Source organism: Colletotrichum gloeosporioides (assembly GCF_011800055.1).
Source record: "Colletotrichum gloeosporioides strain Lc1 chromosome Unknown consensus_47, whole genome shotgun sequence".
In the NCBI taxonomy this organism is placed as follows: Eukaryota; Fungi; Ascomycota; class Sordariomycetes; order Glomerellales; family Glomerellaceae; genus Colletotrichum; species Colletotrichum gloeosporioides.
Genome location: NW_025544692.1, coordinates 246,008 through 262,090, shown reverse-complemented (window position 1 = coordinate 262,090; position 16,083 = coordinate 246,008). Strand labels below are relative to the sequence as shown.

Below are 16,083 nucleotides of genomic sequence, written 5' to 3'. Positions count from 1 at the left end.
AAACTAGCTTAACTATAGTTTTAAAAGAGGTCTCTAACTTATTTAAGTTATTATTATTAGTAATATCTTATATACTATTTAAATAGAGGTATAAGTTATTTCTTTAATTAATAATTAAGCTTATATACTTTTCTCTACTATTATATTATAAAAAGATAATAAAATTATATAAAGTAAGCTTATTAGCTAGAACTCTATAATACTTTACTTTAAGGTTATTATAAAAAGAGACCTAAATAATAAGAACCTTTATATATTATTCTTTAATTATATTTCTAATAATTAGGTTATAAGTTACCTTAATATAGCTTTTTAAGAGAGGATTACTTTAATATAAGAACCTAAATATATTATAGAGGTTAGAAAGGACCTTTACCTATATACCTTATTCTTAAACTCCCTAAATTAAGTTTTTACTATTATTATAAGAGAATCTACCTTATTAATATCTAATTAAAGTTATATTAGTAAGGTTATTATTAATTTATATCTATTTAGGTATTAAGAAGGATCTATCTTAACTAAATTTAAGTACTCTATAAGGTTTATAAGGTATAATAAGGGACTTAATAGGCTTTACTATCTTAAAGATAATCTTAAGGAGTTTTTTATTAGATTATATAGGCTAAATATATTTAGTTTTATTTAGCTTAGTATTTACTATACTAAGGTAGTTAAAATAGGAATTAAGAGACTAAAGAGGTTATTCTCCTTATAGGGGTAAAATAGCTATATCTACTACTTATAGAGTCTTACCTTAAGAAACTAATTAGGTTTTATAAAGGTATATAATATAAATTATAAGTTTTTACTTAATTCTATTAATCTAATTAATATCCTATATAGTTTTATAAGCCTTTTAGGATTTAAAATTATAGTCTCTAGAGGAGAGAGATTAAGGGGTAATAAGAGTAATTTAATAAGATATTATATAAAGTTTTATAATAGTCTAAAAGAAAAATTATTAAGTAGTAAGTATATAAAATTAAATAAATAGGCTTATATTACTACTTATCTAAGTTATAGTAATTAGATATTTTAAAAAGAAAGGAAGAGTTAAGAAAGTAGATTTATAGTAGGTAAGGGGAGGTTAATTATAATACTAATAATTTTTATTAAAAGTTAGTAGAAATAAATAAGAAGAAAAAAGGTATAATTTTTAGGTTATATAAATAATAGTTAGGCTTAGTTAAAATAGTAATTAAATATAAAAATACTTATTAAGGTAGAGTAGTTATTATATATATAAATATATAAAGATATTTAGTAAAAGGTTAGTAGGTTAAAATACCCCCTTTTATAAGTATTATTAAAGTGAATTTAATATTAGTAGCTAATACTCCTTCTAAAAATATAATTTTTAAATAAAGAAGAAGCTAGTTAGGTATATAAAATAGTCTTTTTTAAAGGTAAATTTTTAGTAATTACTAGATATAGCTAGTAATTAGATAAAAGTGAAGTTAGGTACTAAAAATAATAAGTTAAAAAAGGAATAGTAACTAATATAATTTAGTAATAAGGGAAAAAAGGATATAATTATAAACTACTTAGTTAGGCTTATAATTATATATTTTAAATAGAAAATTAATTACTTATAACTATAAAAGAGGTGAGGTTTTTTATAGTTTAATTATAAGATATATAAAGTTAAAGGCCTCCTTTTTATAAATAGTAATATTTTAATTAATATACCTACTTCGCTCTTACTATTAAAACCTAAATAATTATATTCTTTTTAGTTTAGTTAATCTTAGTTTTATAGTAAAAAGCTCTTTAAATTATTCTTTTTTATCTTATTAATAGGTTAATATAGTAAATAAGTTTTTAGGTTATTATAACTACTGTTTTTAGTATTAACTACCCCTCTAGTTAGATATAAAAAGGTATATCTTTTCTACCTAACTATATCTCTCCTTTCTTCCTCTTAATATATTATCTTTTATAATCCCTAGCTTAGTTAATGCTTTATAATAATAACTAAACTACTTCTAAGTAATATAATTATAGATATTAAAATTAATATAAGTTACTTTTATATTACTACTCTAAACTAAGTATATAAGCCCTTCCCCTTCTCTCTTATACTAGCTTCTATAAATCATAAGGATAAGGAAGGAACTATATATAGGCTTCTCTTTCTCTTTTTTAGACTCCTATTAAAGGTCCTATTAGTTAGGTTTAATATAAAATAAGCTTTATCTATAAGATTACTATTAATAAAAGAGTTAAAAGAGTTACTCTAAGGTTTTAATATTTACTTACTAAGTTCTTAATAATATATATAGAGCTAATTAATAAGGGAGAAGTACTAAATAGGTTTCTATTTTATATAAGAGAGGTTTATATTATAGAAGGTTATATTAACCCCTAGGGATAGCTATATTAGAAGATAGATAGGTTAGAAGTAATTAAAACTTTACTAATTTATATATATAGTACCTAAAATCTCTTTCTATATAATAAATACTTTAAGTACTAAGTAAAGATATCTTTTAAGGCTAAATAGAGTAGTTACTAAATTACTATATTTATTCCTTTCTAGGAGTATATTTCTTACTAAACTAAATAGGAAAAGGCTTATTTTAATTATATTTACTATAAAAAGGGCTCTTTATACTTATATAAGCTTAACTATAACTAAGAAACTATTAGCTAGATTAAGTATATTAAGAAAGGTAATAAGAAGAAAAGTATTCCTAATAGTACCTCTTATAAAGAAGGTAGAAGTATTAATATAATACTTTATTCTAAATATAAATATCCTAGAGGTAAGACTATTATACTAATATATAAACTATTAATTAACTAATTTACTAAATTAGTTCTAAAGTATAAATTTAAATTATAATAATATTCCTAAGTAGTTTCCTATAAGATCCTTAATAAAGACTTTTATAAATAAATTAGTTTTTTAATAATAAAAATAAAGTTAAAATATAAGGATAAGAAGAAGAAGAAGGAGGCTATTATTTATTATACTTAGAGAAGTAATTAGTCTAGTTTAAGTTTAAATTTTTAGAGAGTAGTATTAGTTTCTTTTAAGTTTTTTAATATTTTTTAGTCTTTTTAATATTTATTAGTTTTTATTATTATATATCCCCCCTTCTTTTATAACCTTATATATTAATAGTAAAAGAAGCAATATAATATATAATTAATATATATTATAATATAGAGGTAACTAAAAATAGGTAAATAAAATAATATTTTACTTACTAAAAATAGATAAAAAATAAATAATTTTTATAGACTTAGCTATCCTTTAGTTCCTCTATATCCTTATACTAATTATTAAACTTTTTATTCTTTATAAAAATACCTACTACTATTTTATTCTTTTTCTACTAAGTATTAACTTTAGTTTATAGTGTTTTATTTTATTCTTATAATTATTTAATTTATACTTTTACAATATTAAAATTATTAATCTCTACTTCTTCTAATATAGATAACTTATTAAGGTCTAAGATCTCTACTAAGCTAGAGGTATTAAGATTAAGTTAGTTTATAGTAAGAAAGACCTTATTAAGGGCTTATTTAAGGTCTAATTAGACTTCTATTTTAGAGATATTATTTAGATAGCTATCCTTATTTACTATAAATTTCTTTAAGTAATTACTAGTTACTATCTACTTAATTAAAATTCTAATAAAGGTTTTAAGTAAATAGAATAAAGTTTAAGGGGATATTTATTAAATATAAAAGGGGCTTAACTAATATATACTAAGTTTACTAAAAGAGCTTTTATTAATAGATAATCTTATATTATAGATAAAAATAATATTTCTAACTTATAGCTCCTTATATTATATTCTATATTTATTTCTTTAGTTATAATCCTCTATAACTTAATAATACTACTTTATAATATATTTAAAAGCTATTTACTAATTAGAATTAAGTTATTTAAAAGTTCTTATATATAAAAGGAGTTTAGTTTTAATATCTCTAACTTTTAATTAGTTTAATACTTACTAAGTAATACTTTTAGTCTTAATTAAAGTAATTAAGTTATAACTATAGATAAAATAAAAAAGAGAGTACTTTATAGAGGATCTAACTAATATTTAGTTAGTAAAAAAAGCTATATAAAAGACTAAAATCTAGTTCTTTCTACTAAAGTCTAATTAAGTTATAAAGGTATAAATAAGAGGTTAATATCCCTTTTCAATAAATCTATTAGCTTTTAAATTATATACTAAGATAATAAGATATTATCCCCTATAAGTTTAATTAAGTTTCTTAATAAACTCTTTATTTTTTAATCCTCTATTAATTATAAGAAGTCTATAAATTCTATAATAGTAAATTATATCTTCTTAGATAAACTTAGCTATTATCCTTAAGTTAATATTCTTAAGAAGTTAATAAGCTTTTATATAGCTAGTAAGTATATTATAAGTCTTAGTTAAAAAGTAATTACTAATTTTTTAGATATTAATATAGATATACTAAAATAGAATCCTTAGGGGTATAGAAAAAGTATAAAAGTCTTTAAAATATCTTAATTAAGCTTATATATAGAGTAGATAGCCCTTTATCTTATCGCTTATTATCTAATATATATTTTCTTAGGTATACTATTCTTAAAGTTTAGTATATATTATATCTTAACCTTAATACCTTCCTTTAATATATATATACTAAATTAACTTCTTTTATTTATCCTTATTATTTATTACTTATTATAGTATAAAGTTTAACTTTATTCCTTTTTAAAAAAGAAAACTATCTTAAAATATATACTTTACTATATATAGTTTAAATTTCTTAAAATTAATCTAAGAAATAGTTCTTAAGTATAATAATAAAGCTAAGTATTTAGCAATTTATTATAAATATTAAGATTAAGTTTATTTAAAGTTTAATAGATTATTAGCCTTAAGTCTAAAGTCTTCTTTAGCCTTAAGTATATAGATAGAGTTATTAATTATTTTATTTAGGTCTTCTTCTTACTTAACTTCTTAGATATTAAATTCCCCTATTAGTTTATATAAAAAACTATCTACTACCTTATTCTTTATACTAAGTATATAATAAATATTAAAATTAAATATCTTAATCTAAGTAATCTATTATATTAGAACTACTTTAAGTAAATCTAAAATAGTATTATTAATTTAATCTATAAAGACTTTTATATTAGTTTTAAAAGTGAATTATATACTATATAAGTAGTTCTTAAGTCTCTTAAGAGTAAATAAAACTAATTAAAGTTTAAACTTCTCTATATTATAGTTAAGAGTAATACCTATTTAGATTCTATTTTTATATCTAGTAATATATCTCTTATTTTAATAATATTACTTAAGTATAGCTCTCTATCCTTTAGTACTTATATTAATAGATAGATAGATTTTACTAGCTTTTTCTTTATAATTAATAGGTTAAAGTAATAGAGAGCTAATTAAGTAGAACTTAAAGGTTTCTATAACTAGTTACTATTCTAGCCCCTACTTAAAAAGTACTCCTTTTTAAAAAAGTCTTACTAGTAGGGTAAAAATAGTTTTATAATCCTTAATCTATACTTAATAGAAACTAATAATACTAAGAAGACTTTTAATTACTATAATATTATTATATTTTTCTTATTTAAAGATCTTAATAACTTTATTTTAGTTAAGCTTATATCCCCTACTACTTACTATATAATTAAGGAGGTTAATAGTAGGCTAGTAAATCTAAGATTTTTTAAGAGAAATTATAGTATTAATAAGCTTAAGGTTTTAAAGTACTATATCTAGGTTTATAAAGTACTTAAAAATATATAAATATACCCTTAGAAGCTTAACTATATAGTTATTATTATATATTATTTTAGGTCTTCTAATAGGGATATTATTAAGGAAAGGTTAGTAAATACTTAGAATTAGGTTATATAGAATTCTTATTATAACCTTTATAAACTAAGTAACTAAATTAGTTACCCCTTAAAGAAGGGTATATATTTTAAATAGCCCTAAAAGTATAATAAATATAGTTAGGTCTTAATTTAACTTATTAAGTAAAACTTAATTATATCTAGAAAATAAATCTAAAAGGTTTATAATCTTATAGTTAGTAAAGTTTTCTAAGAATTTATTAGTACTTAGAGGAATAAAAGTATCTCTAATACTAATCTTATTAAGTTTTATATATAAGTTAATTAGCTTTATATTACTATCTTTCTTAGTAATAAGGAATTAGAAGTTCTTATATAATCTATAGGATTCTTCTAAAACTCCTTAAATAACTTATAATCTAAGTATATTAATAACCTTACTTTATAAGGCTTTTAGAATAGGAATTCCTTTCTCTTATTAAGTAATATATAGGATAGTCTTAATCTTTTATAGTAGGGCTATATAAAGATTAATATAGCTATATTCTATAAAATTCTATATTAATACCCCTTCTTAATTTATAAAGATATATTTAAGTAACTTAATCTCTCTTAGTAAAAGATATAGCTATATAACTTTAAGTTTTAAAAACCTCTTTAAAGTAAAATAAGTCCTTTAGTTAAACTATATAAATTATAGATATATATAGCTAGTAAAAAGAGAGTTAGAAAACTAATAATAGCCCTCTACTTCTTAAATTAAGATCTTCTTTTAGTTTTTCTAACTATTAGGAATAAACCTATCTAAGGGTAGATTATTAATTAGATAAACCTTCTTATCTTTATATTTATATATTATATAGATATTAATAAAACTTTAGTTAAGTTTATAATCTTTCCTAATTAACTTAAAGAATACTTAATCTTTTAAGATTTTAAGAAGATTTTACTAGTTTTTAATATTCCTAAGAAGGTAAGCTTAAATAGTTTCTATAATTAAAGTAACTACTACTTTAGTAATAGTTCTTAATATATTAAGTATAATTAAAAATAAGATTAAAGTAAAGTATTAATTAGTCTTAGAAATAGCTTCTTCTTATTTAAGAAAGTTAATTTCTTTCCTTTTTTAAATAAGGAAGTACTCTTTTTTATAATTTATTATAGTATTAATATAGTAGGTTTAAACTTTATTATATATATTATTAAAGTCTTAATTAGTTTTAAGTTAGCCTTTAGTAGCCTTAGAGGTATTATAGATATCTTTTATATAGTTTTCCTATTTAGGGAAATAGTACTAAATCTAATATAAAGAATCTAATTATATAAAGCTAATTAAAATATTAATCTTTGAGAATTTACTACTTCTATAATCTTTTACCTTTATTATAGTAGTAATAAAGTATTTTAAATATTTAAAAGTAAACTTAGTAGAAATAGTAAATAGAAGTTTAAAGAGTAAGTTATAATTAATAGTTTTAAGGTTTACTATTATTATAGTTATTATAATCTTATAATTATTAGTCTAAATAAGTATATAGTATACCTTAATAAAGTATAGCTTTAAGTTACTTTTAGTTATTATTTTTATTATTAAGGTAGTAGTAGAAATTAGAATATTATAGTTTAAGATATATTAGTAACTTATAAGATTAGATTTTATATTAGTATTAATTATACTTTATATAGGTAAGTAGTTATTAAGGTACTTACTATTAATAGAGATTTTTAGAATAAGTTATAATATAATAATTATAGGAGCTATTTAGTTTATAGTTATAAAGATAATAGTTTTAATTAAAAAGATCTTTAGATAGTCTTAAGTTTAAATAATTTTATTATATTTAGAAACCTAGTTAGTTTATTAAGTTCTTTCTTTTAAAGTTTTAGTAAAGTTAGTAAAGTTAATAGGAATATATATATAGATAACTCCTTTTAGATTATTTATAAAAATATATATCTTTCTAATAAACTCTTCTCTATACTTTAGTTAAATTTTATAGACTTTTTTAACTAATAAATTAACTAAACTATAAAGCTTATATAAGATAAATTTATTAATAAGTTCTTTATTTTTAATAGATTTTTAATTTTTACTATTAAGGAATATAGTTAACTAGAAATTATTTTTTAGAAAAGATAGTTTTAAGATAGGTTTTAAAAAAGGAATTTTAATAACTTTACTAAGTATTACTTCTCTTTCTATCTTAATAGTTCTTTTTAGTTTTAGAGTATTAATAGAAATAGAGGTTTAATTAGAAAAACTTTTTTCTTCTATTTTAATATCTAAATTTTTTTTTTATTTTTCTTAGTTAAAAATTGAGTTCTTCTCTATAATTAACTTTTCTAATAAGTTTAAATAATTTTTAGAGTAAGATTATAAAGAAGAAGGCTTTTTTAAAATAGTTAGAGTATTTTTAATATCTTATATAGTGAAATAGACCTTCTTAGAAGGAGATTTTAGAGCTTTCTTTTTAATTTTTCTAAGATTTAGTAGTTTTAGCTTTTTCTATAGAAATAAGTTAGTTTTATATATTTTTAACTAAGTAATTATAAGTTTAGATATTATAAAATTAAATAAACTATTTTTAGTTAAACTATTAGGTTATATTAAGTTATATAGGTAAGAAGATTAGACTAAATCCTTATATTTTTATTTACTAATAGCTAAAACTTAGAAAATAGAGGCTTAACTAGATACTTTATTATTTAATATAATACTTCCTTCTTCTATAAACCTATAAGAAACTTTAATTAAGTTAAAGTTATTATAATCCTATAGGACTCCTATAAGTATAAATTAAGGTTAGTTAATATTTTACTTAAGAATCTTAGTAGCTTAAACTTTTATAGCTTTATAGCTATCTTAATTCTTAAAGTAAGTAATAATAGCTTCTTAGTTAAGTTTACTATCTTATTATAATAAGGTAATAATTATCTAAAGGATAAAAAACTTATTATTTTATAATCTATAAGAATAGTATCTTTAGAAGTATTAGATTAAGTTACTTCTTTTATTAGCTATCTTTTAAGAATAATAGCCTTCCTTAAAGTTATAATCTATATAGCTTATATATTAATATTAACTATATAAGCTATAAGGGAAAAGCTTAGGATTTTCTTTATTAATTTTAATAGAATAAATTAAAGCTAAATAGTAGTTTTCTATAACTAGAGAAGAATAAATAATCCTTTTAATAGAGATTTTCTAGTTATTTATTATTTTTACTAAGTTAGAGAGTTATTAGTTTAAAAGCTAATTTTAGAGGCTTTTAATATTTTAGTTAGGTTTAGTTCTACTTCTCTTAGTTTATAAAGGGGGGGAAGCTTCCCCTCTTAATACTTTTAGAGGTAAAGAAAATAAGGTATAAATAGGGGTAGTAATTTAGAGGGTTTACTTCTAAATAGCTTTAAAACTAAACTAATTTATTAAATTAACTTTAAACTTATTAAAATCTCTTTTTTTAAATAATTTATAAATATTAGTTCTTATAAGTAGGGCTATTTTATCTAAAGCTAATTAATTAAATCTTAATATAATTACTTAGATAATTTAAAAACTAGTTATAATATTAAGGTTATATCTTATAGTTTTAGTTTAGATATTATTAATTTTTTATAGAAACTATATTACTACTTTATAGTCTAAATTATCTATTATTAGAGTTATAGAAATAATCTAATTAATTTAGTTATTTAGAAGTTCTTAATAATCCTTATTTATAGCTTTATAGTACTAAATAAAGTATATTTTTACTTATAACTAAGCTTTCTTACTAAATTTTATTTAATTATTAGTTTAGAAAGGTATATCTATATAGAAAATAATACTTAATATTTTTAAAATATTAGTTATCTCTACTACTTCTACTATAGCTTTATAACTTTTAAGAAAGTTTAGAATATTATTTCTAATAAAAAATAGTACTTTAGTTATTTTAAGTTATAGTATTTTAAACTTTTAGAGTTTTAAGTTATATATTCTAGAAGCTTTTTAATAAGATTTAATAGAGTTTAAATAGTTTTATATTATTTTATCTTTTAAAGAATTCTCTTTAGGTATTATATTTATACTAGAGGTATTACTTTTAGAGATTATTATTTTAAAGACTTTAGTTTCTATAATTACTTTAGAACTTTAATTTAAATTTAAGATTAAGGGGGATCTCTCTTATTAAGGTTAATAAAAAGAAGGACTTATAAAAGGACTTATTAAAATATTACTAATAATTAAGTTAACTTTATTATTTATTATTTCTAATCTAAATTATTTATCTTAAACTAAAGTTAAAGTTTTTAGAACTTTAGAGTTTAGTAATATTATTCTAAAGAAGATATAAGTAAATTAATAGAAGAAGAAGTAGAAGAAAGCTTTTCTAAAGAAGGCTAAAATAAAAAGATTATATAAAACTTAAGTAAAGTTAATAATTTATTAATAGAAGGAGTAATAAAAGAATTCTTATAATATAGGTTTAAAAGGATAATTAAAAGTAAGGGAAAGGATAAAGAAAGAAAAAGATATTTTTATTATTATTTTTATTTTTATTTTTCTCTCTTATCTAGAAAGTATATTTATATTTATTATCTTTCTTCTTTTCTATTATTTTAATAGTAAAATTATTTTATACTTTAGGTTTTTTTTTCTTCTCTTTATAAGAGAAGTTTAGTTATTATTAGTAGTATTTTTTATAACTTTATTCTATAATACTCCTCTTTTATAAATTAAATTTAAAATTTAATAAAATCTATAAGAAAACTATAATACTAATTATAGACTTTAAAAGGAGTATTTTACTCTAATTATTTATTTATTACTTAAGAATATAGAGGAGGAGTAATAGAAGAAATATATATATCTTCCTTTCTATAGAGTTAGTATAGAATTATTCTTAAAAGGGAGAAATACTCTTAGTTAAGCTTAGAAAATATTCTCCTCTCTTATTTTTAAAAAGTTAATATAGTTATAATATTTTTTTTTTTTCCTTTTTAACTTCTTATACTTTTATACTTATAATAGTTTATAATTTAAGAAAGTTAGATCTTAATATTTCTATATATAAATATAACTTAGATTTTAAATTTTTAAGCTTTTTAGTACTTCCCCTTATTAGTTAATATATTATTAGAAACCTTCTAATAAGTTTAAGTAAAGAGAAGTTTCTTAGAATAGATTAATTAATTTTATTCTTTTTAAGGTTTATAAGAGGAGTAAAATAAATCTTATTACCCTTATAATTTTAGCTTTAGAAGTAAGAGTAAAATAGGTTTACTTTATCTTAGTTACTCTTAGGTTATTATTATAATAGCTTATAATAAAGTAATATATAATAATTTTAAATAAGTAAATAGTAAGCTAATAAGGAGGACTAATTAAGTTTATATAGAACCTTATTTACTTTCTTCTATCTAATTAGATACTCTTCTTTTTAAAGTTTTTTAGACTTCTATAAGTTTAGTTAATCTTTAATTTTAAGTATCTAAGCTATTACTTTTTATTTTAAGAAAATAGAGGTTAAAAAGGTATTAATTAAATTTTCTTTTAGTATAGTAATACTTAAATTACTTCTTATTTTAAGCTTTTCTTATTTTAACTTAATAGAATAATATAAGATAATTATAAAAGGAATCCTCTATAGTAATTTAGTTTACTTCTTTATATTAGTTACTAATTTTATAATAAGGTAAGAGAGAAAACTTATTAATTATACTAAATACTCTACTTTAAGTGAAAATTCTTTAAAAATACTTAAATACTTATATATTAATTTTCTAAATAACTATAAGAGATATAAAAATAAATATATAAATATAAGCTTAATTAATTTATATTTTATTTATATTTTCTACTCTTATTATACTTTAAATTATATAATCTTATAGGAGAAAATAGGCTATTAAGAAGAAGTTTAGTAGTATTATTTCTATAGTATTTTACTCTATTTTTATTTTAAATAATTAAAGAGGTATAGTAGAGATTAAGAAGGAGGATAAAAATAAAGCTAATTAAAGCTAAAAGGGCTTAAAAATACCTATCTTTATTTAATTTTTAAAAAGTAGGAATTACTAAATTTTTTCTATAAATTAAGCTAAAGAGTTCTAAAAGCTCTTTTAAAAGGATAGTTACTAAAGTTATTAAGAAAAAAATAGAAAAAATATAAAAATAAGTATATTTCTTATTTATCTATTTAGTTTTTTTTATTATAAACTAATTAGGCCTCTATTTACTTATATAAGTTATTTCCTTCTATAATAACGCTTAACGCCTATAAAGCTACCTATTTGACCCTTTACCTTTAAGTTAAAATTGCTAAAAATTCTAAGTTCTCTGCCCCCTTCTAATATTAGGTAGAAATATTATAAGGGTAGGTAAAGTGTTAATAGAGGTATTAAAAAAGTATATAAATAAGTAAGGCTTTAAGAGATTAATTAATAGTAGTAGTAATAATAATAATAGTAGTAATATTAGTAGTAATATTAAAAAAGGGTTATTTTTAAGGGCTAATATAAGGGTTAAAAATAGGCTTTTTTTAAGCCTTAATAAGGGGGCTAAGAATATATTAATCTAATAGTATAATAAAAAATATATTTCTAGTACTTCTAATACTTCCTAATAATATTAGCTTTACTACTAAGAAGTATTTAGCCTTACTTTACTACCTATTAGCTTAAAGGTATTACTAAACTAATATCTATAACTACTTACCTTTTTTTTTATTTTTAAATATATTATAATAAGACCTAATAAGCTAGTAATAAGTCTACTATATAGGTAATTATAGAGATATTAGTTTAAAACTAGTTTAAGTTATTTATTTTAAATATAAAAGTTATAAAGGTTATAACCTTAAACGATTAGAATAAGGCTAAGTACTAAAATATCTAAGTAAGCTTTTTTTATTTTTTAAAAAATCTTTTAAAAATTATAATTAGTCTAGAGGCTAGACTTTCCCTTTTTCTAATTAACTTCTAACTTATTTAAGTTAAATAAGTTAATAGTAATAGTAACTTAGCTATTTAAATCTCTAAATAGCCTTAATTTAATTAGTTATTTAATTAACTTATTTAAATAGACTTAGTTTAGGTGTAGCGCTAGTTAATAGTACCTTTGGTCTCTACGTGTATGTGTAGCAAGGATGACGTTTGGGGCCTATTGTGTTGATATCTAGAAACTTCCCTCGGCAATGCAGTCACGCTATATATTCGAAAATCCCTGTATCAGATTTAATATGTAAGTCCTGGGCTGGCGAAGGACTTGTAGGAAGCCTGATCGCAGGGACAAGATATCAGCCACTATCGGCATGCAGGAGCTCCCCGTGATGGCCCCCCACTAAAGATAGTGGATTGCATGGTAGCTGGGATCCGTGCGGTGCCGTTCAAGATAGGAAAGCTCGGCACACTAGGATCTTTGCGGGGGAGCGGCTTGGAAATCTGGGGAAGGACCTGAATCAATCATGAGCCACGGATGTAGATCTACGATGCATTCTTTGGACGTGCAAGGAGATTCGGACAGGCGGAGACATGGTTCTGGTGGTATCTCTCTCCATGCTGACGAAGCCCAGTCACACTGCAAGCAGACGAATCGAGCGACATGCCAGCCATGATTTGGACGTTGGTGCAGGTAATGGGTTGACTGGATCTTAGTGTGTTCAGAAATGCGTCGGTGTAGACGGCAGTCAGTCTGTAGCTGAAGAAGGGGAGGGAGGGGTAGTGCACGTACCTTTGTCCGGCTGAATCTCCGAGGTCTTGATAAGACGTGGACGTGAGAGCACCGCAGCTTTACATATAAAGTTCTTGGAGTCAGACCACGGAATTCAGATTCCTTGCAACTCTCTATCAACATACGATAATCATCCCAAAGTCTCGGGTAGTGCTTTTCTCGACCGATCTTTGTGCCACTATCGTTCGACCAGACCGTGCGTAGGACTGACTATGACCGGCGAATATCGCAATGACGGCAAGACAGCCGAGCCAAAAGCTGTTGGAAGCGATGGGCAATCGGTTATTCTTGGAGAGCTCCATGGTATGGACGATGATGCCATCCTACGAGCACAAGGACACGCCCCGGCATTGAAGAGGACATTCAATACTCTTGGAACCCTTGGTTTAGGCTTCAGTGAGTTAAATTTGATGTTCAAACCTTGCAGGGCTCGCTGAAAACTAAAGCTTGGAGGTAGAAGTATGCTAACGTTGTGATGTCTTTAGTATCACAAACTCGTGGTTGTCGTATGCGAGTTGCTTTGGGCAGAGTATGATATATGGTGGCCCGCAAGCAACAGTATTTGGCCTGATCGTGGCTTGCTTTGTACAATGGATTGTAGCCGCTGGCATGGCTGAAGAAGCCTCTGCTTTTCCGTCTTCGGGAGGTACGCCATTTGAAACGCTAAAAGAGCAAAACATGCGATGGTCATTAACAAATAGTTACAGGCCAATACCACTTTACATCTATCTTGGCCCCGAAAAAACACAAAAAGTTTGCGGCCTTCTCGGTTGGGTTGCTCAGCATCGTCGGGTGGTGGGTCATCACTTGTTCAGGGCTGTCCAATAATGTTCAGTCGATCATGGGTATGGTTCAGTTTGTGAATCCCAGCTTCGAACCCCAACGCTGGCAGTTTTATCTGGTGTACCTTGCACTTTTAGTTGTTACTCGTAAGTCCCATCTTACTCCATCCATCAGCAGACGCTTCCCACCCAACTCCTGAAAGCTAACTTGAGTCTCCCAAGTCGTGCCGATTTTCACCATCCCTCAGCGCCATATTGGGAAGTGGACAACTCTCTGCTTAGTTCTGTCAATCCTCGGATTCTTCATTGTCACCATTGTCATCCTGACGATGTGCAAGTCATTTCAGCCTGCTAGTCAGATCATCAAATTCGACGGTGCCAGTGGATGGCCGAATGGGATGGCTTGGTTCATGAGCATCGGCAACGCCATGTACGCCTTTGCGAGCCTAGATGCCGTAATCCACATTGCGGAGGAGATGCATCATCCCGGGAAAGAGATTCCTCGTGTCATGTAAGTGTTGCGATGCAGCAGATATCGCGTCATTTAGCGGCAGCTGATGTGTATGCCTAGCAACTTGACTCTAATGATCGGCCTGGTAACATCAGTGCCGTTCATCATCGCGATGATGTTCGTGATAAAAGATGTTGAGGCTGTGCGGGGTGCAATTCTACCTAGTCTTGAAGCGTTTTATCAAGCAACAGAAAGCAAGACTGCCGCTTTAGGCTTGCAAATACTGTTGACTATTCTGTTTTATAGTAAGTTCCGCCCCTCGAGATCTGACAGTCAGAGAGACTGATGATGCTGTTCAGCGTGCATGCCAAGTCAGTGGATCACATGCGGACGTCTGACATGGGCTTTTGCTAGAGATGTAAGTGCTGAGCATTGGTGTGTCCCAAGGACGGAGATTGACGTTTTCATCAGAACGGACTTCCGAGGTCAAAATACTGGACTGAGATCCACTCATACTATCAGTTTCCTGTACGAACCACTCTTCTCTCGGCAGCCTTCTGTGCGATCTATGGATTGCTATATGTTGCGAGTACTCAAGCGTTCAACTCCATCATCGTCTCCGCAGTCCTCGCAGTAAACATCTCCTACGTTGTCCCGCAAGCTATCTGCCTCGTGCAAGGCCGAGGGAAGACTCTTCCCAATCGTTCATTCGATCTTGGAATCTGGGGGTACTTTTGCAATGCATTTTCTCCTGTTTGGATAACCGTCATCGGTATCGTTATCTGTTTCCCAAATATCCTACCTGTGACGGCTGCTTCAATGAATTAGTAAGTTCCGTTCCAATGACTTGATCCTTTTGGTCTGGAACATTTCTACTGACATGACACGTAATCTAGCGTATGTGTGACTTTGGGGGCAATTGGCTGTCTCATCATCGGGACATGGTACTGTATTAGGAAGCAGTTTCAAGGGCCTGCTATCGACTGGGCCATGCTCAACGACCAGAACGCTATTGATTAAGGCAATGGAATGGCCCACCGTCGTTGTCATGGTACACCTAGGATATCTATCGAAAAGATCGTACGAGTACTTAGCAGATTCAGTATTGCTGTTTCCAATAATGCATTGTAATTCATGGCTTCTGTGAACTAGTGCGATGACGATTGCTCCTCCTGGCTGAGAATTACAGTATCCTATGGTCCCGTGATTTGTACTTGTCTTCGCCTCTGACGTTCCTCACGATTGCTATGTTGACCTGATGTGTGGAAATGGCCATTGCACTTCATCTCCATTTTCAGTACAAATACTTCAGACC

The 16,083-nt window shown here is 24.8% G+C and overlaps 2 protein-coding genes across 2 annotated transcripts; both read left to right on the top strand.

The window, feature by feature from the left end:
* Positions 1 to 13,747: 13,747 nt before the first annotated feature.
* GCG54_00005791 (uncharacterized protein) lies at positions 13,748 to 14,517 on the top strand (the record flags this gene model as incomplete). Its single annotated transcript, XM_045405807.1, has 3 exons — positions 13,748 to 13,931; positions 14,095 to 14,181; positions 14,243 to 14,517. The coding sequence occupies 3 exons, from the start codon at positions 13,748 to 13,750 to the stop codon at positions 14,515 to 14,517; spliced, it is 546 nt and encodes a 181-aa protein (XP_045264205.1).
* Positions 14,518 to 14,715: 198 nt separating this feature from the next.
* On the top strand, positions 14,716 to 15,788 carry GCG54_00005790 (Choline transport protein; the record flags this gene model as incomplete). The annotated part of the gene is made up of 5 exons (XM_045405806.1): positions 14,716 to 14,828; positions 14,889 to 15,073; positions 15,128 to 15,186; positions 15,240 to 15,595; positions 15,665 to 15,788. 5 exons carry the CDS (start codon positions 14,716 to 14,718, stop codon positions 15,786 to 15,788), a joined length of 837 nt encoding a protein of 278 aa, XP_045264204.1.
* Positions 15,789 to 16,083: the final 295 nt, after the last annotated feature.